The 27,015-nt window shown below is 32.8% G+C and overlaps 2 protein-coding genes across 3 annotated transcripts in view; both read right to left on the bottom strand.

Moving 5' to 3' along the window:
* LOC128989674 (chloride channel protein 2-like) overlaps nt 1-2,740 on the bottom strand; it is an 89,391-nt gene extending 86,651 nt beyond the window's left edge. The window contains exon 1 of the mRNA XM_054411649.1: nt 2,586-2,740. Coding sequence (XP_054267624.1) covers nt 2,586-2,633 — 48 coding nt within the window. The 5' untranslated portion in view covers nt 2,634-2,740. The remainder of the gene's footprint in view (nt 1-2,585) is intronic.
* A 2,043-nt stretch (nt 2,741-4,783) lies between these two features.
* LOC128988468 (neuronal synaptobrevin-like) lies at nt 4,784-21,542 on the bottom strand. 2 transcript variants are annotated; one of them, XM_054409774.1, is made up of 7 exons: nt 21,397-21,532; nt 16,906-16,938; nt 14,292-14,424; nt 13,856-13,934; nt 12,574-12,653; nt 11,912-11,963; nt 4,784-5,709 (listed from the first exon to the last, which is right to left on the bottom strand). In XM_054409774.1, exons 2-7 carry the CDS (start codon nt 16,926-16,928, stop codon nt 5,570-5,572), a joined length of 507 nt encoding a protein of 168 aa, XP_054265749.1. In that variant the 5' UTR covers nt 16,929-16,938; nt 21,397-21,532; the 3' UTR covers nt 4,784-5,569. The 2 variants fall into 2 exon arrangements, with proteins under 2 accessions (XP_054265749.1, XP_054265750.1); XM_054409775.1 differs by lacking the exon at nt 16,906-16,938 and having other exon boundaries at nt 4,787-5,709; nt 21,397-21,542.
* Nucleotides 21,543-27,015: the final 5,473 nt, after the last annotated feature.

Below are 27,015 nucleotides of genomic sequence, written 5' to 3' on the forward strand. Positions count from 1 at the left end.
AGGTTTAAAATTTAAATATACAGTATGCTCAAATTATTATTTCAAAAATTTTCCGGTGAAAACATTTGATTTTACCTACCTTGATGGTCAACGTCCACGAAATAACATTAACTCACTGTAGCAAAGATAAACTTCAAACAAAGAACGGTTTAAATGTATTACCTAGGTAAAATGCAAACATGGATTGTATTAATGACGTTGTAATATAAACTTCCGAACAAAAACTACTCCAAAGTCTACCTAACATACATTGCCCACAAATAAAACATGAAAATACATTTTCGCAACTTAATCCTTCCTGTTTTAAACGACGATGTCACATCTTCATACAGAAGATTATACAGTATCCGGTTGAAAGAACAATATCCGTTAAAATATATAATGTAAAAAAATAGTTATTGGTTGATTTAATGTAAATTACATTAATATTGTGAATATAGCTTTTCACATAAGACCGACGACTTTATTTAGGCCTACGCGTTTCAGAAAAGTGTACAGTAATGCATTATCTGTAAGATATAGGCTATTATTTAGTTTTTTGCTTGCTTGTGCCCCTGCATGGTTTTGCTGCATTATTTTGTAGTTTTTCGTTTTTGCAGTTTATTTCTGTGTTGTTTTCGGTTTTCTGTATGACGTTGCGCTGTCGTTAGATTGATGCATGTTTAGTCAAGATTGGACTTGAGTTTTTTTTTTAGAATGGCAATGCCTATTGTATTATTTGTACAGAATGGCTAATAAAATCATTAAACATTGTATACTTTATAATGCAATTAGACCACTCAGAAAAAAATAACCACTACTATGTGATATAAGAACTGTAAAAACCCCTTCAGATACCTTACACATAGGTGAAACGTGATTTACAACAATGGCAATTAAATGAATTTGGGAAATATAGCTCCAAATCAGCTGACACCCATTGTCTCGCTCACACCAGGTGCTGAAGTAGCTCTCCCGTCTATGGACCAGCTGTCAGTTTATTTAAGAAAACAGCTGCGCGTTTAACTGAAAGTGCTACTATCTAAGTGCTATCATATTTTCTTTACCTTTTTCATACCGCAGCGTGCGCCAAAATAACTAGTAATGAAAACGTTGTATTTTGCTCATTTTCAGTACTGTTTATATCGGCACATACTGTATGATTGTTTCACAGTTTACACAGGTTGTTTTCATTTTAACTTACTAGCTAAAGAATCGGTATATTAAAAATTTTGCGATAATTTACCACATGGTTATTACCTCAATCAAAAATATAATAGTGATAAACTATTATCTTTTTTCTAAAACATGAAAAACATTGGAAATAAAAAAAATACTTAAGGGAGGTGTCTGAAATTGGATATTCGGAGTGGGTGCTATTGTGGAATATTAAGACTCCGACTTTTTATCACACCTCGACCGTAGGCTCGTTTTCGTCTTTTGTATGTGAAATTACTTCGTATGTCGCCGCTGAAGTTAATTTGTTTTGGCCTTCGACGAAGGTGGCTGTGAAAGCGTAATGTTAGGGCTCTATTCATGTAGGATGGACATGGAATCAAGCCAGAAGGAAGAGTCCAGTCCCCTTCCTTGGACGAATTCCAGAACTACTGGAACTAAAATAAAGAGGACTAGAGCACCATCATTAGTGCAACGTCAACTAATGGATCAATTTAAACAGCCAATGAATCAGTTTTGAACGCCTTCTTTATAAGGTTGTTGATGTATATTTTTCAAACGTTTAATTTCTGAGATAATTTTAGATACCGTAGTGGTTCATTTGAAATTGGAAAACATGTCTGGGATCCAGTAAAAAATATAGGCTACACCTAGCTGTATATACCAGTTTTATCTTTGGAAATGTAAACTCGATTATGCGCTCAGTATTCTTTTGTAATGTTATTTCTTTTTTAGATTTATTTAGTTTTTGAATCAGTCGAAGACCTTTTATGAATGTTAGCCTACCCTACCACAAAAAAGCAGCATGATTTGTCAATGTCATAATCAAGTGATTCTATTTTCATAAACAGATTATGGTTTAAGTCAGAGCAGTTTAAAAATCCAATTAGTAATGTATTCTTTAGGTAATGAACAATGGTAGCTTTCTTTAAATAGTTCAATTGCAAAAATTCATAATCAAGAGATAAGTGCATTTTGATTGTACCATTGTTTTTGTTTGATTTTAAGTTATTTAAATGATGCGAAATTCTGCACCAGGTTACAAGCCAAACGCTTCTAATTGCGACGTTTTCCGCTCAAAGTTCAACTATTTTCGTATTCTTAACATCTGCCGTGGTGTTTTGAATATCTAGGTATGATGTAGCCTATATTTAGATAGTAAGTGTATGTCAATTTACTTTTAAAATTTTAAGCGTAAAAATTAATATAATGTTGAATATATTTTGTAGCTTTAAATGGTTGGGAACTCAAAAAAAGCATTTTAAAACAAATAGATGGAAACTTACTAATGCAACACAACTCATTTGAATGAAATCGCTCATCACTAAAAGAAAAACAAAATCATCAAAACACAACAATGCAATTTTGAGGTTATGTTCTTATAAATGACATTTTTACAACTAATTTTAAGCAGATAAACGTTTACTTACAAGAGTAGTCTGGTATTCATGATGGATATTTAGTTTCCCGTTGGTCATTTTCGGTGGTTTATTTCATGAAATCGGGGAAACACGCATTTGCCGCGATCGCACAAACCGGAACAGAATAACAACTGATCAACGGAACCGAACGCGAGAAAATGCTGTTTCAGCGACAGAAGACAACTGCCACCTACCGGCGACTGGCGGAACTATTACTCTGTCAGCTGATAGCAGATTAGTCATGGGAATCAGCTTATCTGTATTTCAGACGGCGGCAACAGTGATAAGCAAAGTTTAGTTTCCAACGTTTAGTTTCCAATCGATTGGCCACAAGGCTTGACTTTGCGGCTGTGATTCAAAGTGATTGCCAAGCTATCACACACAATAAATTGTTTAAACAATTAGTAAAATAAAAGCAAAAGGTGTCATAGTTTTACCACCCAAGTTGCTGTAAAATTACAGGATTGTATTCAAATTTAATACCTACCAACTATTATTTACACACTTCGAATTTCAAGATTCTCACAAAGCAACACCTCTCTTTCATTGTCTGAACAAGCTAATTTGCCAACTCATTAAAATAGATTCTGCTTGAACCTGATTTTGACTAACAAAATTGCATCATAAGCCACAGTATTTTATATGAGAGCAGTGCCAACCAACGTGCCAACAGACATGTGTATTGCAAATATGAATGAACAAAGTTCTTTGGCTTCTTGATACCTTAAAACCAAATAACATGGTCCAAGACCTAGGTCTTACTGTAAAGACAACAGCAATAGACTTATATATCTATTCTTATTGATCATTGAAGTTATTTATTGCCTTGACTGTAAAATCACATGCACTTTAAAATCAAGATGATTGTGTATTTCAAAAACCTAGACAGAAAATATTTTCAAATCTTACAAAATAAACACAATAAAATATAGGTTTGAGGGCTGTAAAATCAATTTCATGATGTAAACTGCTATTATTACAGCAACACTAAAAGCTATTGCTAAAAAATAATGACCTCTGCAAGGTCATGTTAATCTCCAATGCTTGATATTAAAGTCATTACGATATAGAATGATTAATGTACAATTAATTACAAAACCACCATAATTGGCAACATGTTTACTACTTATTCAATTAAATATTCTCCTATCTAATCTTCATCTACTCATCTGATATTTTGCAGTCCCCTTAACATGGTTTTCGTTATCATTTAATTTAAATACTGATGAAACTATTTTTTTAACAACCAAAATCGATAAAATTATGCAAATTTATTCAAGATGTTGTCAAACCTGCACACTATTATACAGGGTGAGTTTTAATTGTCCCCCCCCCCAACTTTTTTCTACATTTTTTCAAATATAAATCCCAGACCACCTTTAAAGTCTCGAGTTGATCATGTCCTGTGTGTGCCTCCTGCCCTGTAGTGGTTGGTCATGCCCTGTGTGTGCCTCCTGCCCTGTAGTGGTTGATCATGCTATGTAGTGATTGTTTATGTCATGTAGTGGTTGGTCATGCCCTGTGTGTGCCTCCTGCCCTGTAGTGGTTGGTCATGCCCTGTGTGTGCCTCCTGCCCTGTAGTGGTTGGTCATGCCCTGTGTGTGCCTCCTACCCTGTAGTGGTTGGTCATACCCCGTGTGTGCCTCCTGCCCTGTAGTGGTTGGTCATACCCCGTGTGTGCCTCCTGCCCTGTAGTGGTTGATCATGCCCTGTGTGTGCCTCCTGCCCTGTAGTGGTTGGTCATGCCCTGTGTGTGCCTCCTGCCCTGTAGTGGTTGATCATGCTCTGTAGTGATTGTTTATGTCATGTAGTGGTTTGTCCTGTAGTTTTTAGTATTTAACAAAAGCTACAGGAAATCTTACTCAATTTGCTTATACTTCACTCATATTTAGTACATAATACACCCTTAGTTGGTGATATCATTTGATTTTAAGACATTTTAACTTTAGACTTTAGAAGGGCTTTTGGGCTTTAGAAGGGAAACAGTTCACTTATTTAAATTTTTTTCTGCAAAAATTTTAAACTTTAGATAACACAATTTTAGTAATTTATACCTGTATAAATAAAGCTAACCTATATTTTTCTTTTGATATACAGATTAATTACTTTACTGATGATAAACCACTAATTTGTTGACTATTATTTGTAAAAATAGGTAACATAGAAGAAAGGATTTCTAATGAACATTTTTATTTATTACCAACAAAAAATAAATACAATTTTGTTATCATGATCCAATGATAAATAACAAATAAGTATCTATACACTCTTCTAAAATTATCAACATACATAGTATATTTGTTCTGATATTTGTTTACACCACTATGAATAAAAAATTAAAAATAATCACCATATTAATTGATTTATAATATGTAAAAACTATATTACACGGAAAAAGCACATTTATAATCTTCTTAGCACTTAAAGTTTACTTTGTTTTGCATTAAATATTACTTTAAGATTAATTTTCATTTAGAAACAATAGACATCATGACAATAGACATCCTCTACATTATAACTATATTACAATGGAATAATTACACTAAACAGCAATTAATTGTTGAGGCATTATACATTTGTAAAATATACAATAGAAGCGCCATAAGTCACAAAATGTAATAATAATAAAATACTACATTTTAAGTACGGGATGGTAAACTAACCTTACCATAGTGCTTCAGGCAAATTCATACTCCATTTGTGTTGCTACAAACTCGATAAAGTAGTTCTCGGTTTATTTACATTATAATAACAGTTAAAATGGAATTTCGGTTCTTCCTATAACACATGGGTGAAATAAGACAAAAATGTAGCGTAATTTGTTATACCCTTAAACACTAAACTTGTCTAATTACTTTGTGGAATTTACATCGAACTAGTTAGTACCTCAATGCCTCTTTGGTTAAGCTAAATGAAACAGCTTGAATCGAGAATGTACATTCATCAGAAAAAATAAACAAAAATGTGAAGTAACGTAGTGTTTGTGCAGGTGTTTAGTGGTGAGAAGAAGCCGAAGGAGCTGCGTTGGATGCTGCGGGGGCTGGCTGTGGGGGAGGCATCTGCGGAGGCATCTGCATGTTCGGGGGATACATCATCATCTGCGGTTGCTGCTTCTCCTCCGGCATGAATTTGGCTGGAAACATCAACAATAGATTTACTAGTGTAAAAGACGGAAGAACTGTCAAACACTCACTCCTGTGTTTACATTACTGACTTTCAGTTACTGAAGTAGACATCACATCTATATTGACCACCTGTCACCAGTTTGTTACTTAAAAAAATATAGTTGAAGTCACAAAGCGTGCTAAAATGATTGTTTATACCTAATCTTTAGTAATCAAGATATTTTATGTGAAATGAAAGATGTTAAAGCTTACACATCATAATAAGTCCTATCAGTTGGCTTTGGTAAAAAAGTTGGAACATTCGTCAGAAATAAGAAATAACAAATCGTCGTTGACACTGATGCTCCATCGTACTCGAACCTCCCATACAAAAAAGTATTGGAGAATGCTGAAAGAGAGAAGAGTGACACCAACAGAAACGAGAAACGCTTCTTTCACCCCACATTAGTCACTTCTGTAGACGGAATGCTAGGCGAAGAGTTTCAGACATTGCCAGAGCATTGGCAACCGACATTGGTAGACCGACTAATAGAAAAATGGAAGAAACCTTACAGTGTGGTTATGAAGTGGATAAGGGTAAAAACTCTAAAAACCATCTGTGCAACATTAAGGGCCAGCAGCATGTGTCTAAGGAGAACAGGAAAGAAGTGGAGGACCCTTAGAGAGTTAGAAAGATGGAGCTGGAGTTCTGTCTGTTTACTGATTGATTTATATTAAATTTCTTTTATTAATTAATAACATCAGCACAATCTATTGTTGCAACTTCCATTTTGATTTAAAAGCAGGTGACAACTGTAATATGGATATGGGATGTCTACCTATCAATATAGTCCTAGCTGGCAAGGAGCAACTGTTTGACCAACTAACATATAAAGCACTTAACAGAGTTATGTTGGGGTGTTGTGATGATTTTCTTGTTGCAAGTTGCACTAACTAAACTACCTACTGTGTCTGTTAGATACTTGTAGCAAAGTAGCGATCTAGTGTAATTACAATCCAAACAGTCTCAATTTGTATCGTTTTCGGACGTAGACGTATATTAGATATTGTCATTTAAGTATTAACGCATACTGTACATTTTTTATGGTTTTATGGCTAATAAATGCATTGGATTTAATCTCAAAAGAGTTTTCTAAATATAGTTGAGTTTTTATTCAAATTTTCGCTATTATATTTTTCCGAAAACTTGTGGTTTTGGTGTGCTAGGCATTTAGTTCTTACATTTATTGATTATGTTGGTTAGAATATTAATTTTTCAATGAGTATATTTTACTTACACTTGAAATTGCTAGCATCAATTAGGCTATTATTTTAATTTTGTGCATTAGAAATGTATGTTAAATCCTCTCTATTTTTTAAAAGCCTCAGTTAAGTATTTTATTCATTAATTTTGAACAGGACTGCTTTGACTATGGCTACAGTAGCCTGGGGGATGCAAGAGGTTTTAGGTTTGGCGCAAGGAAAAGGACATCTCTCAGGACCTTGGCATGTTGTTAGAATATACTTTATTCAATCACCAATTCTACATTATAAAAGTAAATCTAAATTGATTGTCGAAATTCACCAACTGTGTGGATTGAATTAAGACTATAGTGTAAACATGCCGTGTCAAATGTATGTAAGCTTAAACATGCTCTAAACAATAATTATTCTAAAACAAAAAAAAAATGCTGGCTTACCTTAGAAAGCTTCTGCAAACCTTTCCAATTCTGAGCTGCTGCTTTGATTCTCAAACAATATAAATGTGAAATATCAAGAAATACCATGCAAAATTCTCCATGATTATGGTCTTTCCCACATTTATAATCAATCTGAGTTTTTTATAGAATTTGTTTTAAGTTTGTTTGTTGAAAGTAAGGCTTGGGCATTTACATGACTTGTCTTTAAAAACAAAAAAGTTACCTACCTAATAAGTTTCAGTTAATACTTTTATTCATACTATGCTGTTTGTTTGATTATTTGCATTGTTCTATTAAAAATCACTTTTTAATGAGTACCGTAGTGTTAAAAGTAGTATTAAATTTAGTATTTAAATCACTTACTATAAAAATTCGACTACTAATTTTTTCCCTTATTTACTAACTTTACTCATTTAGACTTTTTTATTACACTAGACAACAGTCCAACAAACCTCTGTTTGTAGCTTATGTTGTATGTTTCAAAAACCTAAATTCAAAATTTGTGAATTCTTTTCCAAATGACTCACTAAATATTTTCCATAAAATATACTACCTAAATTTATTTTTTTATATTGTAAAGTAATTTTGGTTATCTTTCAGTGGTACTAAAAAAACCAGCGTTTGAATAGTTGTCAAAATTGTCTGAATGTTGATTTATCTGATATCCGTGATTATAAATGTGCAAATATCAATGAGAAGTGTATGTAATAAGAGTATGGTAAATGTTATTTGTGCATGCTTTAATTATGATGCATGCCAGTAATAAAAATATTCCTGGGCCTTCATTTACCTGAGTACAAACTATTTGATTCTATTCTAAGATATAATCAAAAGTCGAGATTCTGAAAGTAAGTCTTGAATGAATGAGTGGACATTTTCACTCTTGCTTGAGGAAACAAGAGTTAATTCTCTTATGTGGTTGAGTTAAAACTTTTAGGAATACATTTAGGAATATTGAGTGGATACAACTACCTCACCCAAGGAATTCCAATGTAGAAAAAGTTCACATCACAATTAATTCATCAATTAATCATCAGAAGGAAACATGTGTCTTGTAAGGAGGCACGGTTTTGCAACTGACTTTCTACCATATTAATTCTGATGAAACCCCCTTTGTCAGGGCGAAATATTAAATTAAATGTGATGCAAAATTTGATTAAGTTAACTGCCTGAAATTATTGCCTTGGATAAACTAGTTTTTTATCCATTCCTTCTTCATTAATGTATTCGTAAGCCAAGTCGTCTCTTGTCTTTCTCCCAAAACTATAAACAATTATTTTAATTTTTACTCCAATATTCTGCCCTGTTTAAAATTTTGTATTACAAATTTTCACTCGTTTATGGTAGATCTTTTATGAGATGTATATAAAATTTAGTTATTCTGACACAGCTATAGCTTATATTATGACTGATCATGCTGAATAAGTCTGGTCAGACTGCTCAAATTTTAATTAACTTAACAGGAGAATTCCATAGCCTGGGTCCATGGTGCTCTGGTTGTTTTTTTTTAATTCATTAGTTACCGTACCTAGGGTGGATGTTTTTAAATTCATCAAAACACTTTAGATCTCAAAACAGTTAGTTGTTTAAAAAAATGCTTCTTTTAATCCCAAACAGTATGGTATTTCAGTGGGTAATTTGTTAAGTTATTACTTTGGAATTTGAATTTATACTTTCACAATTTTGTGTAAGTGTAAGCATAGATACTCTTCCTTCAAGGAACTCTGATGATGTCACAGTTGGGTTTTAGAGATTTTAGATTGTCAAACAACAAAATAATCAACCATATGGAATTCTTCTGTAGACCTACAGTGTAGGTTATCTACAAGGAGTGTGTTGTTGACTCTTTAGATTCCTCTTTGTATGATGGTATAGAAATGTATGTGACTTACCTATACAAACCAAACAATTCCCATTGTTATGTAAGTGTTTGTATTAAGAATTGAGACTCAAAAAACTGCCCCATGCTATTATGTATCCTCAGCCAAAGCGTAAATTGCAAGTTGATGTTAGCGAGATGAAAAGCATACCATTCTCAATGTGATGACAAGTGGCAAAAGTAGTAAGTAAAACCCAATATGTTGCTGAAGTGTTTAGCTATTCTGTATTTACTTATGGAATGATCAACTTCCAATAAATCATAAAAACTATTTAATTACATGTACAACAAAATTACTCAACAAATAGCCGACTTAGCGTTAGCTATAAGCAGCTTATAACTATATAATAAATAACTTTGGACTTAAAGTAAAACTAAAGATCAATTAGACAAATTCTTTATGTCTAACTAATATCCTATTTAAAAAGAGATGATGTTACTTATTCAATTTCCCGACTTTTGACATGAATAATTAACTGCGCTTTTAGTTGGAAAGTTATTGTTTTTTATTTTAAAAGCTATGATCTTACATAAGCTGATTTATGAAATTCATAGTAAATTGTAGTACCTAATTTATTTCTGGCCAAACTTCCAAATCAGGAGTTTTCAATCAAGATTCAAGATATGTAAGTGTTAATATGTACAACTCTCTAAGATTGACAAAATGTATAAAAATGGTAATTTTTCGCAAAACGTGTTTTATTTCATTAAAACACCTCTAAGACTCACACATTTTAACACAATGTCATGGGACATATTTGTAGGCCTACATTAATTTTACAATCACTCAATATATTCTCTCTGTCTTTACATATAATTTCCAGCTACGAATATAGTACTGGATATAGTAATATTAAATTTAAACGTACATTTAATCATATTTAAAATAAATATATTTCATCAATAACAAAACTTAAATGACAATAATGATAACTATGTCTAATGCCGCGTCACATAAACAATCTAGGATTATAACAGGAGAATTAGCTGAAGAAGCCTTCTAGATCTACGCAACCAGCGACCTGTCTGTCGTATCGTACTTATATTTACACTGGAGGTAAGGTACATTTATTTAAGATATTATACATTTCCAAATCCAGCCATTAGCCTTATATTGTCTTTTACTGTCTGACTGTCGTCCATATACCTTTGGTGTTATCAGCAACGAGGAAAATATTCTCTTCTCATCAAAACACAAACTGATGGACAATAAATATAACAAGTTTGATCTGGGTAAAGATTGTAGTTAGATTTCTCGTACATGTTACTCTTTGCAAAGCTTATTTCAAGTATCGGAATGTTTAAATTTAAGGTCGCATAATGAAGGACCTACTCTTTATTCCTAACTATTTCACACACTGGTGGGTTTCCTAAGTACATGTTAGTAAAAGAAAACAATAAGCTTAAAGAATACTATTACTACAAAAGCAGTGGTAACTCCAATCCTAATAAATAAGTTTGGTATATTTCAAAAGCAAAACAGTATCACTGCAGGACTGGATTTATCACGCAGGAAGTAGTTTTTAAGAGAAAGATTTATAGTAGCAAAACTTTCGCAAAATTGTAGTAGGACTATTCATTTAGTAGAAATTTAATAGTTTTGTATGAATATCGCTTTAGGTCGTGTGAGACCTTTACAAGTGCGGCAGCACTAGTCCTTCTCAGGACAGGGCTGTCTTTATGAGGGTAGATGTAGTTAATTAACATGGGTTTGATGGTTACTTTTATAAGCAAACTTATGCTTTCATTACTAGGTTATTGTTAGTTTGGTCATTTTGGGATTTCCGATTATTATAAGGCGGGGGCAAAGATTGCCTAGTGAGTGGTAAATCCAGGCCTGTCACTGGTACATAAAATGATCAATAGAAGCGCAAGATACGATCTTGAACTATAAATATTTCCAATAATACACATGCAACAATACAATACACTGTGCAATAAGCACAAAGTATAAATAGTAAAATACTACAAAGTGAGATAAAGTGAATTATAATGGAATGAAAAATGAACTAAGTACATAGGAACACTAGGATTATTAAAACTATATACGGGCGATTCAAAAACCAGAATATGAATGAAAATAGTGAGAACTCCTTATATCTGTTATTCTTATGATATTTATTATGCTCAGTTAAGTGTTTGGTTTTGTAGAGGAAAGATCTATGCATTAGCGACAGCAACGACACACTCAGAAGTCTACTGTAATAGTTAATATAGTTATTTAATAAGCTATCCTTCACTATATAAGACAAGTGTAAACACTTTCAAAAGAAACTTAACACGTATTTACAGTATAATTTCTACAGTTTGAAGTCAAAAGAATACAATGTGTAGTACAATTTACATAATTACTGTGATATATCGAACAAACAATTTTATATTTACATATGAAACGGTATTCAATAAATAACAGTTGAAGTAACCTGGGCTTTAGATCACTCTAAAAGTTCGTAAATAACGGGAGGTTCGTGAACGAAACTATGTGTCGTTGTATGACCTACATAAACCAAGGTGGAATAAAGTTCTGCAATTTTGGGTAATATGGGTGAATTTTTAAGACCAACGTTGTTAGCAATTCCGTCTTGAAATGATTTCCTGCGCCGTGCAGTCATGCTCAGATCTATATAGTTGGGGTCGATTAGTTGAACTTACCTACGATTATGGCTAGTATTACTAAACCAATGACCCCCATGATAATCATCATCTGAAACAAACACAATGTTACCAATGAGAGAAAGTTTGTAAAAAATAAACTTAATAAAAAAGAGTTGACAGTTTAATTTATTACGGTTATTACTAATATTTTTCTTTGCTGGCTACTGTATGACTAGACTGCTAAATTGTACTGAAACTGAAGTTGATGGTGTTTGCTGCATCTGAAACTTTGAAAACTACTGTATAGTTTACTTTATTATTCCAAGGAGTACAATTCTCATTCAATGCTCAATATGATGCGCCTTCAAATATCTGTCACGCAATGGTTTTTAGTAAAAGTATTATAATACTTGACTGTATTTCTAAAAATGTTGAGAAGTTTTATCAACAGGTTTACCTAACTGTTTTATAGGCCTATAACTGTATCGGCCTATCATGACTGATGTAGCCTATGTTTTGACCCCGAATAAAACAACACTGCTAAAATATTAAATTTGATAAACAACATTTCCATAAAATGATTATGCACTCTACCATACCACAGCTTTAAACAAAGAGGAATATTTTGTAAGAACATTCATAAACATTTTGCAGTACTTCTCAAACCTCAACCATGGTATTGAAATCAAATCAAAGCAAAATATCAACTATTTTCTTACCTTTAAATTTTGCAGCCAAAATTTTCTCTTTAGTTTTCCAGCCTGTTGTTCAAACTGTGAAGCTCCCTGCTGCAGTGCATCTGAAATAATATATTTTTTTTAATATAATAAAATATTTTGTTATAAATTTTCTCTAAATATAGTTGAATTTAAATAGTAAACATATTATGTTATCATAGAAAGTTCATATTATGTATTTTATATTGGGCGTAAGAAATACAACTACTCAAGTCACCAAAGTACTAGCCTGATTTTTTTCATTTTGCTTGTTCATTATAATTTTTTTATGTAATACTTAGTTCCAACTAGATATTGTAACTAGGCTTGTACTTGGTTTAACCTATGTTAACAATAATCATCAGAACAGACAAAAAACAGACAACAACAAAGAAATTAAAATAATTTATGAGAAGAAAGAAAAATATAATTGTTTTTATGGCATTTTATGGTTTTTTAAGCTTGGGATTGTTTATTATGTTATTTCAGTCTAGACCAAGAGGTTGTAGCATTTATCAATTCATAAAAACCATTGGCGATAGGCAGGATTTGAGCCCGGGACCTCGAGAACCAAAGTCCCATTCTCTCACAAGACCAGGTCGCTCCCTAACATTTTATGTATGGAAGTGTGTTAAGTTGAGATAACAATTTTGCACTCTAGTTGTGCTGTTATCACTTGCACAATCACTAATAAGAAACACAAATACACATAAGACGAGGTTGTAAAAAGTAGGTAGAAACCCATGAGGAACATGTGCCTTGTTAAATTTTAATCTACTTATTTTGGACACATTACTGAGTTACTTTTACAAAAACTCCAGGATGAGAACCAATGAGCTTAATACGAATGTGGTAAATTAATTTAATCCTGGTCTAATCAAAAACTTAACCAGAGTATGGCAACAATGGACTGTTTATATAGACACAAGAGCTCAATAGGGAACAGGCCTGTACAGATTTAAACACAACAAAGTTATCGCCAACCGGCTGGATAACCCAAGTTTTTACAAGTTTTGAAATGCTTAATTTTGTGTTCAAATGTTTTTTATGTATGTGTAGATGTCCAAAACTTACAAATCTGCAAAGAGGGTGTTTCATGTTTCTAGACCTGATAATAGATTCATCCAGTTCTAAATGTATGCAAAGTAAATTGTATTAGAAAACTAATTGCTTGGACTGAAAAGGGTACACATAGTCTTAATTAATTATACATTTTTAACGCTATTTTCTAACAATTGAAATAAATTAAATATAAAGTCTATGCTAAGTTTTTTCCTTAACTTACCAGCTCGATCATCCAGTTCAGACAGTTTCTGATCTCTCTCCAATACTTTTTCAACATTTGTTTTCATAATATCTACGACCTGAAAACAATTTTGTTTGAAAACTCAGATATTTTCTTCATTATATAAAAATTAACTGTCAGTTGAGAGGAGGAATAGTGAAAAGATTATCTTATTTTACCGTGATTTTATCGAAATAGCCACAAACTTCAAGTCCAACCCATGTTATCCTTAAAGTCAAAACCTTACAAGTGTTCCTACTGATCGAGGTATACAACCACCACTAAGGAGGGAGGGAATGGCCCTCCCTGGTCCCCATGTCTTGAACAGAAAGTGAATTCAACTCAAAGTTCTTCACACTAATCTACACCAACTTCACATCATATATATTTTTATATAATATGGTAAAATAAAGTAAATACATAATTTCAACTTTACCTCGTCAACCTGTGCCTGTGTCTGCTGTAATCTCTTCTGTGCCGCAATCTGTTGTGGCGTACGCGGGCCGCCGACAATCCCATCCTCTCCGGCTTGGCCGGGCGCCAGACCTCCGGCAGCATCAGGGGCAGACCTACACATCATACGCTTACAGTACTCGGTCACGGTCAGAGATGATTGTAGATGTTGTAAATACTGTAGTGCAGCTTTCTAAAAAGTGTTAAAGCTTTGAGCTCTACAGAAATCAAGCATATTGAAAATGTTTGGCTGTTAGATTTGAAAGTACAAACAGGCCCAGGGTTAGCGTGAATATTACTAATAGGTGTGACACCCCCCTACTGGTGGTCTGGGGGTCCTTTAGTCCTTTCCCAACAATATCAGGAATTGAAATAGCTGAAAATGATTTTAAAGGCTAAAAGGTTATAAAATAAAAGGTGTAATTTATAATCATAGAAGAGCAAAGTAGAATTGATTGTCTTTTAAGTTTATTTTGTGGAAACAGCAATAGTAATATTCTATGGTAGGAACAATACCATTACTGTAGTATCAAGTCTATTATTATGTACACTAGTAAAATTGCGGGACTTTACTAAGATTAGTCAAAGATTAAAAGATTTTAAATACATACGGTATTGTTCAAAACACAAAACAAATCCATAATATTTTTTTCTATCCAGTTTTCTGTATCTGTCAAAACAGCTCAAAAGAAAAATACGTAAAAGGTTTATCCAAAACAGCGTTTTTACAATAATTATAATACTTTGAAAACAATTGCATTAAAACTATAACTAAACATTTTTCTGAACTAGGATTGTATACATCAGTTGCTGTTGTGTCAAACTACATTAGGTAGCAGATAAGTAAAATAGATGAAAACTACTGGTGTTACAATACATAGTAATTTTAATTGCATTTAGCCCTTCTAGCACTATAAGTCCGACTAATGGAACCTCATGATCAAACTAATCCTTCATTAACAAACAATATACAAAAATAGGTTGATTAAAATACTGTAGTAAGTCATACAACCTCCAGCAAGCAAATCTCTTGAGATATAGAGTTCCAATCCCTATAACTTACTGTGTAGTTACAAAATTCATAAACGGAGTTGTCATTGAAAAGTTTGTCTTTTTGGCTTCTGAGGAACATATTGCTCTAAGTTTTTAACTAACTATTTTAACTAACTAGTTTTTAACTAAGTATTTGTCAGTTGTCATACTTTTGCTTGTTTGCACTTAGTGCACCTACCTCTTTTCAGGTAGGCTTTTTGTAGCTGTTGAATTTGGCTCCAAATAAAGCTGCGTATTTAGTATTAATTAAATAAAAATCCATTGCATTACTTTGATGTGTAGGGACAAGTAGATATGATTGACGAGGAAAAACAAATGCAAGTTGGGAGGTTTATTTTCACCTTTCTTTACAACATATGGTTGCAGTGGTGCGTATTCTAGGTGTTTATGAAGATTAGAAAACTCTTGTTCCAATATAATTTGTGTACATGACACTAATTGGGCTCAAAGTGAAAATCAATGAGAAATCCATTACATGTAGTAGTTATTTTATTATGCAGTTATTGTACTGAATGCAGCTACGGAAAGTAAATAAAGGAAACTTCTTATAACACTTATGAATGTATTTCGCCTTGGGTCTGATGATGATTGGAGTGTCCAATCAAAATCGATCACCACTTACCATCTTTTTTGTATATTTACCGTCTTGTAAGTAATAATATAAGCTTAAATATATGTTTTAAGTGTTATAAGAATTTTCTTTTATTTACTTTCCGTAAATTTAATAATACTTACAATGCTGATCAAGAAGTTATTGAATGCAGTTTAAAAAGCAGCATATTTATAAAAGTTACTGATTTTTCTCCATAAAAATAAAGCACTTACTTATAAACTAATCTAAAGAGTTGATTATTGAAAAATTTTACTGTGTTTAAAATGCTTTCATAGCTCACATGCGAGCTTTCATACTTACTAAAGCTGTTCTGATGTGCATCAAAGATAGCTTGAAGTTGTTTAAAACATTTATTAAATGTACCTTTAAAGAGATAAATAATACTGCCAAACTAAGGAGCTTAGAAAAAATGCTTGTTTGTGAAGTATAATGAACACCTTTCTTGGAATGCAATTACAGAAAAAGGATAAACAGAGACTAATATTTTTAATTCACCGCACAGATAATTTGTTTCAATCATTTCATTTTTAAGCCTATTTCCAATTTAAGGCTGCTCTTCTCAATAATTATTGAACTAAATGTAATGTAAAATATGTACAATGTTTCAAATCACATCTACCCCACATAAGGGTGTATTTGTACCATATACTTGAACTACACCAGCATTAAACAAATTTTTTTTTAATGTTTGATCCCAATGATAATAAAATGGATTTTTGAAAAAAATACAACTAGATTATACAACACTCCCCGAATCTGAAAAGGACTGGATAGTTTAAAATTCAATAAAAAAATGTGGTAAATACACTCTTACAATATTCTTAGTCCTTTTTCTGTGTCTATTTATCAATTAGCCTCTACTAGCTTGTTGCACAAAACTACAGCAGAGATTAGATTTCATATGCAGGAGTTTTTCTTTCCCTGAACTTACTCAACCACTGGCTCATCAGACATTAGAGAATGGCTGTGAGAAAGAAATATCAAGTTAAACAACACAGATAAACATAAAGAAGAAGAAGAATGTACACAAGAAATTAAGATTTAAGAGTATAAATACGCAACACAAACACACAGATTTACATTAGTGAATTAACCCTTTGAACTTGTTTGGTTAGTGTGGCTTGCCGTTTATGTGAACAGTACCATTGACTATACGTGTATACAGTAGCATACAGTAGTCAATGACAGTACCTACATAATTTTGTCAACATCAGCTGTCTTTGTTGTATGTGAAGCCATTAAAACTAACCGACTTTTGTACGTATAAGGTTAGCCACAGAGAAGTAAAGTACAGAGAAATCACACAATGGTACACTAAGGTAGTGTCTAGCAATAGTCGCTGGTGTCTAGGGTTTAAGACCAACGCCACCCATCCTCATGTACTACAACGCTCATGGTGAAGGAAGACCCAGTGTCCTACGCACAGTGCTCTGGCTCTTCCTTGCTAGTCACAAGATATTTCGGCACAGCATATACAGTATATGTGTACTGGGGCAGGAGCGCAAGGGCACAGCTTTCCCACTCTGCTTTGCCCCAAGAACCTATATAGTAATTGGTAAGAGACCCATATTTTTCCGCAACAATGGTATGCATTCCTGCACTGGGAAATTTAGGACTACACCACTGACAACATACTAGAGCTGAAAGCGCACGGTCGTCCCAAAAGCTTGTTTCCTTATGTAAACCTTACTTCCTGTGGGTTGACCACCTTCAAGGCCGGTTTTTCTAGCCAGCTTGAAATGATTTTATTTTCAAAGCTGCTTGTTAGGTATCTCTTTGCAGATAAAACTAGGAACGTATAGAAAAACAAATATTTTGTGGCCAGTTTTACTGGATTTCTGATTATTCAGTTGTTTTTATGTTGGTCAGTACCGAAAAATCAGAGCGGCAGGAACAACCGATATAAGCTTTGTTTGAGGTATTCACAGGGCCGCGTTAAGGGTCATTGGAGCCCTGGGCAAACCCAAAAGCAGTGCCCCCATTTTTTCCTAGTGTGGGCCAATGCCTATTGGTTGAGGGGCACCCATGGGCGCCCCCCAAACCTTTGGCGCCTCTGGACATATGCCCAGTCTGCCAGTTTATAAAAGTGGGCCTGGGTATTCATTTTTTATCCTATATAGCTATATAGAGAGTTTATTATTTAACATAAGTTTTTTTTTTCATGATGACTTCCAACAAAATTTTACATTTTCAAAGAATGCAGGCCTCTACTGAAATAATCTTTATTATTATTCTATTGGCTAATGGTTTCAGTTAGGTACTAAGTATCGATTGTATTGTCACTATTCCTCGACAATAGTCAAAGGCAGCAATATGAAGGACTTATATGGATGCTTAGCTTATGTCCCTCCCTCCAGAATATTTAAGCATACATACAAGTTATTAATCCAAGAGTATATAGTGTCACGTGTCTGTGGCGGATCTAGAACTGTCACAAGGGGGGGTGAACCGGGTCTAGGGGGTTTGGGGGTACCCCCCCCCCCAAAGAATTTGCGTAAACTAAGTCTCCAAAATGGCAGTTTAATACCATTTCTTTGTCAAAAGTTAGTGTGACAAATTATTTTACGCAATGTAAAAAAAATATATATACATTTATGCCCGAGAAGGGGGGCTTTTGCTGAAACCCCTCTGGATCCGTCACTGCATAGTGTTAGTTAAAAATAAGAAACAATATTATACCAGCTTCTTGCGCCATATTTTGTCCCCATCATCATGGTAAATTTAACTTATTTGTAAGATCATTTTAATAGACTGCACACAATTACTTTTAACCATCTGTTGCGGTGTTGTTGAAGGACACGATCATCTAAGTCAAATGTCAGATTAACCCTTTTTCATTCCAAAAATAAAAAATCTATGTTAGAGAAGCCAAACAGTTAAAGAAAACACTGGATGAAAGATATGTGCAATCGTTTAAGGCGGTGCAGGGGAACATGGCAGAACAGAGTTCCGGGACTTGGTATCTCTCTATTACGGAAAGATAAAAATATTGACATAATTAAGGTACATAATTAGGTTACAGTTCTGACCCCTCATTTTTCACAAATCGAGCACTGGTCTTAGGCTCAACAAAGAAGTTACTCATATGTTCCTTATAAACAGTAAATTTGAGTTCCTTTTAGCAAATGTCTGCAACTAACTGCCCCTAACTAAACGTTTTTACTGAAAAATAACAACAAAAAATGGTTTTACAATTTTTATTCTAGTTTAAAAATTTATAGGTAACTGAAAATGTTCAATTTAAATAGCTTGACCCAAATATTACACATCATAAGTGGGCGTTTTTTTATTATTTTAATAATCTTTTCTAAAAATTTTGGGATGGTTAAATGCCTTAAAATGGTTAGAATGCAATGCAAAAGTTGGGGGTTTCAACATTTTCATGGAAAATAAGATAACGCCAACTGGTAAGATTTATAGCAAATTGGAGATCCATAAACTGGATCTTTATACAACATTAGCTCTGATGAAGAGGACCAATACTTGACATTCTGCTGAGCTTTCATTGAGCTGAATCATCAGAGTGTTGAGCAGTTTGTAGTTGGGTCATCTTATAGAGTAAATGCGTTGGACAGAAACTTAAAACTCAATTATGAAAATCATTCAGATTCTATTCACTTTATCTGTACAGAAAACAATTCAATCAGAGTACAAACCTCTCATTCAATATCCATATTTTTTTGAAAAAAATTAAGAACACTATAGATCTTAGAAAAATCATAGGCCGATTAAAAAACATATTTAATAAAGATTGTTGGCGGTTTAAATAGACACATTGGAGGGTATAATGAGAGGGTATTTGAATTTCCATATGAATTTCGATGTGTCTAATTTGTCGCTCATTATTATCAATGTAACTTTAAAAGAGAATGAAATATAAGTTGATGGGATGAAAAAAACTCAAATTTTTTAAAAGAAGGTAAGGACTTCTAAAACAGAGATATAATGCTTTGACCTATATATACATTACATTAAAATTGTTTACATATTTTAATTGCATATGTCAATGATAAAAGATTTTAGAATCACTTTTCTTCATAGAAAGGTAAGTTCCTACCAATTAAATTTTGGGTATGATTAAACTGTGACATAATAAGTTTTACCAGCTACATCAATGTGCAATATTTTTGTCACAAGGATAAAACAAAAATAATTATTTGGACCGATTGGTAAGAATAGATTAGGAGCTTCTTCCTGTTTTGTTAAGCCTATTGGTTTATGATAAGGAATACTGATAAAACATTGCAGGTTATAATCATGGTAACCAAGTCAACACTTTACACAGCACCTACCCATTTAACCATACTTTCTTTAACATTTAATGAATTATTAAACCTGTACCGGTAAATTATGTAGGTTATTGTAAGCCTTAAAAAGTGTGATTCCTCCTATAAAAACTGGTTGTATTTTGTATTACTTATATACTCATATCTCTTAGTATATTTTAGTAGCCAATTATTTTTTATACTCAAAACTTTTGTCAGTAAGACTTTTATTAACATATTTTCTTGTGCCAAATGATATTTTCAAGCTAAAAAATTACTAATACTAACCACTACTAACATCTAGAAATCCAGAATTATTTTTTATGTTAAAAGAATTCAATTGAAAGAGCCAGTGTCAAAATGAATGATAATTTTACTACTTGTACAGTATTCATAAATTTAAAATAAAATAAAGCAATTTTTTTATATATTTTAATTTGTTTTACGCTCTATAATGTGATATCACATTTATAGCCAAATTTATTAAAAGCTTACATAAAAACTTATTTATTTGTGTTTTAAGTAACTTTTAGTTTACTGCAATAAATTGATATAACAATCAAAAGAAATCATTTTCACAAACAATTAGAACACAATTTCATATATATATATAATGTCTTCTTCTTCTTCTTCTTCTTCTTCTTGATATCGTAATGCAACTTTTAGCATTGCAGCTTTTCCAGGAGTAAGATTTATATACTGATATTTCACGCATATTGAAGGCTTTAAAACGTCCGAAAGGCCAAGAATGCAAATAAATCGTAGATTTTGATAACTAAACGATACAACGATAATTTACGATTATATTTGCGTAATCGAAAAGTGGATTACATTTAAGATGACAGGACGGGTGCCACCCACGCGTCAATGCAATCGATTTGTAATTTACCTCTTTCATATTTTTAACACATAAACGCACTTTTCGTCCACCACTATTACAAAAGATGCATACTCGAATTCAAACAACAATGTTTTAACGTAATTACTTTATAACTACCTATCTTTTACGTTAAATCTGTTCAATTTGTCCAGTTTTCTTCTGCCTTGCAATGAAAAGAAGGTGCACAGACCACCCCCTCGAATCTATCTTACAATCTTTCTTACTCCGATTTAGCCCGGTTATATCCGTTAAACATACGTGTCAAAAAGTTACTTACATATTTTACAGCTATGTACAAAGTCGGGTCGCCTTCGACACTCACAAAACACACGAAATTTGATGTAAAATCGTCCAAGTGTCGAACATCAGCAGTTAGCCGAGTAGAGATAGTTGGCGCAGTCGCGATAGCAGCGCTACGATCGCTTGGCGGCATGGCGGGTATCGATCAGATGTTTCGCGCATGTCTGTCAACCCGCACAACGACCCACTTTATTTTTTGATAAACCCAACCCCTAGTAAGATACTAGCGTAAGCGTAATGTTTGTAATTGCAATTAAACTATCATAAAATCCTCATTAAACCAATTTCCTAATATTATTTCTTTCAACAGTACCTAATTTTCCAGTACATTCCTTCCGGTAATTTACCCATGTAGCTTATAATAATGTGTGTTTTGTTTTTGTATCGATATTTTTTATAGTTTTGTTTGCATACATAACGATTAACACCATGTTCAGTAAGCTACAAGCAGATCCTCAATCCGAGATCCACGATACGTGCGTTGTATGCGTGTGTATGAGTGTGGGTGTAGTTGAGAGGGTGTGTGTATAGGGGTGGTGAGGGGAGGAAACTTTCGGTCAATACGATTGTGTGGGTGACTCGCCATCCCTGTTATACAAGGCGGAGCTCACAGTACGTGGGAAGATGGCTTCTAATATAAAGGTAATGTCACATTTCATAAATACCACGTTTCTCTAACCTAAGGGCGTATCCCGATACAAATTAGTTAACAATTTCATATATTTTATATGACCAAACAACCACTATAAAGGTATTCTATTTCCCCGTTTTGTTTATAGTGCAGTTTCTTGTTTAGAAATATTTTGAATGTACATTTTTTCATTGATTTACAGTACGCTGTTAACATTTCATCTTAATGTAAATTTTTATGTCGTGGCTAATTTTTTTTGTGCTTCGTCGCAAGTTTAGGGTGGTTAATGTGGATCATACAACGCATTACATAATCTTATCCATCACTTGTATGGTTTGACTTTACATCTACCTGTCATAAGAAAATATTGATTCATTTAGGCATATAAGCCTGTATTTGTTTATGGCAGTAATTCCAGTTTTGGATGCCGGTTACGCTAATTTTCCTCCGCAAACATTTGCTTTCTTTCTGACAGAGGTTCATAACAGCGATGGTTGATGTTAATGTTTTTTATTTCGGCAGTAATTTCTGTTCCCAAATGTATTTGAACTACTACGGATTGTACTGTACAGTATCGTCAAATACGTACGATTTTGATAAAAATTTAGTATGTTATAGTCCTTTATATTCTGAACAAAATGGTACAAATCCCATTTCTGTAAAAATTATGGTTCAAAAATTATTGTAAATTATGTAATTTTCCCATAAAACCCCCGTAAAATAGCAGAACAATCGGATTTCCCAAAAATGGCTCGGACGATTTTGATAAAAATTTAGCATGTTATAGTCCTTTAAATTCTGAACAAAATTGTACAAATCCCATTTGCGTATATTTACTCTCACAACTTACACACGATAAAGGTTGTTGACAAACTTATGGGAGAAAGTATGTGTCAGAATGCTGATACCGTTTATTAAATTTAGGAAACTAATAGATGCAACAAGTGTTATAGTGCCTACCTTTTATGTTTCAAACTCGTGTCTAGTGTTGACTTTATGAATGATTCATAACTAATTGAGGATCAAGGATGAATATAAGAAGCATTACAGAACAATAATTCATCAGAATGTTTTGATTACAAAGTACTTACAGTGAATAATGAGTGAATTTTTGAATGTTAACTATCCACTTAAATTTGTTACAATGTCATATAGTCATTTATATGATTTAATTATAATGTAACTTCCCTCAAAAAAGAAAAAAAACAAAAAAAATTTACCACCAAGTTTATTATTAGGTATAGGCCGAAACTAGTTGGCTACACTAGCAATATTTTGGATTACAAATTACAACGAAGCAGGTATTTACAAAAATCCCTTTTAGCGAATTTCCCATAAAGGGAATATAAGCTATTACCGTAGTACTCATGGTAAGACCTGGACCCGGGACCAATATAATTTTCATTTTGAGGTCCCTAGAGGCCAAAAACACCATCCGTTCAAATTCATATATATGTTTGTCACTTCTTTTTATAAAATATAATATTCAGGGTGCTCAGTTGTACTTATTTACTTAAATATTTAATATGTATATACAGTATATACAGTATATATATATATATGTGTGTGTGTGTGTGTGTCCGTTAGCGCGATAACTCGAGCAAAAATGATCCGATTTTGATGTAATTTGGTACAAACGTGTAAACCTACGTTTATTCGAACGAGGTCGCGAACCAGCATAATCGGACCATGGGAACGGGTGTTTATGGGAGGTTTTATGGGGTAAAAATGGGGTTTTCCCATTTTTTACCCTAAAAACAAAAAAGTTTGCAATTTCTTTTTAAGCAGTTTTGTAGAGCTTAAAAAAAGAAATAATTTAGTACATTGAAGCGCTGTTGTATGCCTAACGGGTTATATTATCTGTGCTAACGGTCACGGAGAAAATTCAAAAATAGTGTAATTTTAAATTCCCATGTTATTCTTATGGAGAAAATGAAAAAGTTTACTTGTTTATGGATATATGTTGATACAATTTGGCAAATTTATTTATTTCATCCTATATTATTGACGTATGGTCAAAGAACACTTTTTACCTTCCCCGTAGCAGCAAACCTAAGCACTCGTTAAATCTTATGTTATTTAAATTGGGAATAAATATGTCTTATTCATGGAAATATTTTAGTAATAATGTAATCAGACAAGTTGAAATTCACTTAGTCTGCAGGTTTGCTGCAGCGGGGGTATTATTTAATAATGTAATCCGGAGGCTTACGCTTACATCAATATAAAAAATGAAAACTTGACTGCAGTGTGCAGCGACAGCGAGCCAAGCCCCAATTGCAGACAGACACAGTACAAGATAAACAAACGTCAAGGAGGATAACTAATTGACACAGTGACGTCATTTTGAAGTGTTCTGTGACTCATAATAGTCCAGGCGCTAAACGGGTTGAGTATGCACTGAAAGTCTGACAAAATTTGACTTTTGATTATTGTTGGGGACATCTAGTAGATGAAAAAAATCGATGATGTCGCATTTCTAGGGTGGTCACAACTCAGGGGGGAGGGGGGGAAGTTGCGCGGGTCATCGGTTTACGTTTCCGCGTCTAACTCACAAACGGTTAATGATAGAAAGGCGAATTAAGCGTCTATCAACGCCTAAATATATTGTCTTTTAAAAAGGTTAAAGGTTAACCTTTATTCTATCTCTTATAGTTTAGGCGCTAATCAACATTTATTGCAAAAAATAAAATTTAAAAATACTTTAAAATGAAATATCGGAAATATTGCGCTTTTTTAGGGCATGTTACAAACTATTTATGGTTAGAAAAACTAACAAGTAGTACAACAGAACCAAGTTTAAAGAAATCTGTGCAAAAACAACAGAGCTACGTTGATTTCAGTAAGAGTAAACGTGGAAAATTCGTAGTAGTATCGAGGCGCGCATGGACGGTACGTAGCCCACAGTCAATATAGGTTTGATGTTGTAAGTAACTATGGGAAAGCTGAATTTTTCTATGCTGTTAGACCATGTTGAGATGAGCATTTTCCCAAAAGTCCCCACTCCTACCCCTTTGTGCTTTCCTCAACCCCCCTTTTAGATAAATTTACAGTCTCTTAGAAATTAAGCTATAACTTTAAAACGGGTAAGTATAATAACGCAATCTTTTATTAATCATTTTGCGTTACGATATTCTACAAAAAATGTATTTACCATGGTATCCTAAATATTCATAGTTAAAAAATATAATAAACATAAAAAAACAATTTTTACGGATTAATTTATGAAACTTTCTTTGTAGATTTTTTATACGAGGTCGCACAACAAAATGTTTGATACAAAATTTGGGGTGCATAGTTTACATTTTAAAATGATACATAGTTATTAACAGTTTGTTTGCATATAGTGGGTATAGGTAGTACAGTATATTGATTTTACAGGACTCTGGCTTTTTTGTGCACCGCAACAATGAAAAAAATTACGTATATTATGGTTTTTGTATATGAATTTGCCGCTTTATATAGATTATATTAACGTTATGTAGCTCATTCTGTATCATATACAGACTGTAGTGGATACATATGAATGAATATCGTGCATTTGCTGCTGTACGCCAGAGCCTCATTTTATTATACAGGGTGTCTCACCTAATGTGAACCAATAGATAAATTTTTTATTATGAGATATAGAGTTAACCTCTTATGGGACACTACCCTTTATTTTAAGATTTTTTTTTAGTGATTTCGAATTTTAAAAATATATTCGACATTTTCCCATATGGCTGACAACTTTGTTAGTCCTATGGAATACCCTGTATTTTATGATTGTTTTAGAATGTAAACGCACAATTTTTAAACCTTTTTATTCTTGACATTTTTCTCTTTGTGAGTACATCCTGCATCCTGTAGCTCATAAACGAGTAAAGTTAAGAGCGAAAATACAAAGAATAAACAAGTTTTCAAATCACATCTACATAAAAAAACCATAAAATAAATTGTTCCAATATCAAAGTAAGCTACCATTTTTGAAAATGGTGGCCATTTTTAAAACAACGAAATCAGTATTTTTTGACGTATTTTATATATTTTTTTTTTGAACGAGGACTTATATGTGACTTATTTATTCTTTGCACTTTCTCTCTCAACTTACTCGTTTATAAGCTATAGGATGCCGAATGTACACCACAAGCCTTTCTTTTAGATATAACACGCTGTAACTCCTAAATGGGGTAGGTTTAGAGAAAAAATGTCACGAATAAAAAATAGCTTTTAACAGCGTACTTTTTTTACAGCGTATTCCATAAGAAATAACAAAGTTGTTGGCCATATTGGAAAATGGTGGATATATTTTTTTTTATTCGAAACCATCCCTAAAAACATTTTTTACAAATAAAGGGGGTCGTCTAATAAAAAGTTAACTCTATATGGAAAATAACATTTATGTATGTTCAATATGTAATCTCAACCGAGATGAAATGTGTACCCTTTTATAGCAGAATGTCCAATTTAAAAAAAGATACGTCATTTTTGGTCTAACGAGTTATATTTAAATGAATATGAGTTTTTTTGAATTTTTAAATGGCAAAGATTGGCGGGCACTTGGACATTATCTTAAAGAGGCGTGGAGTAAAGGGTGGGAATTGATAATGGAGTATAATTATTAAATTTAAGAATTTAGATATCAATACAAAAACGGGAAAAATCTATGTAATTTAAAAAGTTTATAAAATATTGTTTGTTAAGTATCTATCAAAGTAAATTATAAAAGTAACAGGTTTGTTTTATGAATTATTAACTGTTTGTAGGAAAAATTCAGATTCTCAGTAGGCTACATTTAAATTTTATTATTCATTCAATTGTTATCTGATCTTTATTAGTATGTAGTGCTATTTGTGTATATTCTGTAGTGGAAATCAGTTTATTTTATGAATAATTGTATGTGATTCATGGAATTTTTTTTAACTGTTTTAAAATATTTTAAAATCAGTGTGTCCAACACAAAACAGACGGTCTTTGACCATTGTT

Source organism: Macrosteles quadrilineatus, unplaced genomic scaffold (genome assembly GCF_028750875.1).
Source record: "Macrosteles quadrilineatus isolate MER2022 unplaced genomic scaffold, UCM_ALF_1.0 Scaffold_3__2_contigs__length_128488019, whole genome shotgun sequence".
Classification (NCBI taxonomy): Eukaryota; Metazoa; Arthropoda; class Insecta; order Hemiptera; family Cicadellidae; genus Macrosteles; species Macrosteles quadrilineatus.

Excerpts from the sequence above, each read along its gene's own strand:
- LOC128988468 (XM_054409774.1), bottom strand. The coding sequence starts at position 16,928 with ATGTCTGATGAGCCAGTGGTTGA. Across the intron at positions 14,425-16,905 it reads TCTGATGAGCCAGTGGTTGA|GTCTGCCCCTGATGCTGCCG; the intron begins GTAAGTTCAGGG and ends TATGATGTGTAG. Across the intron at positions 12,654-13,855 it reads TGAACTGGATGATCGAGCTG|ATGCACTGCAGCAGGGAGCT; the intron begins GTAAGTTAAGGA and ends ATATTATTTCAG.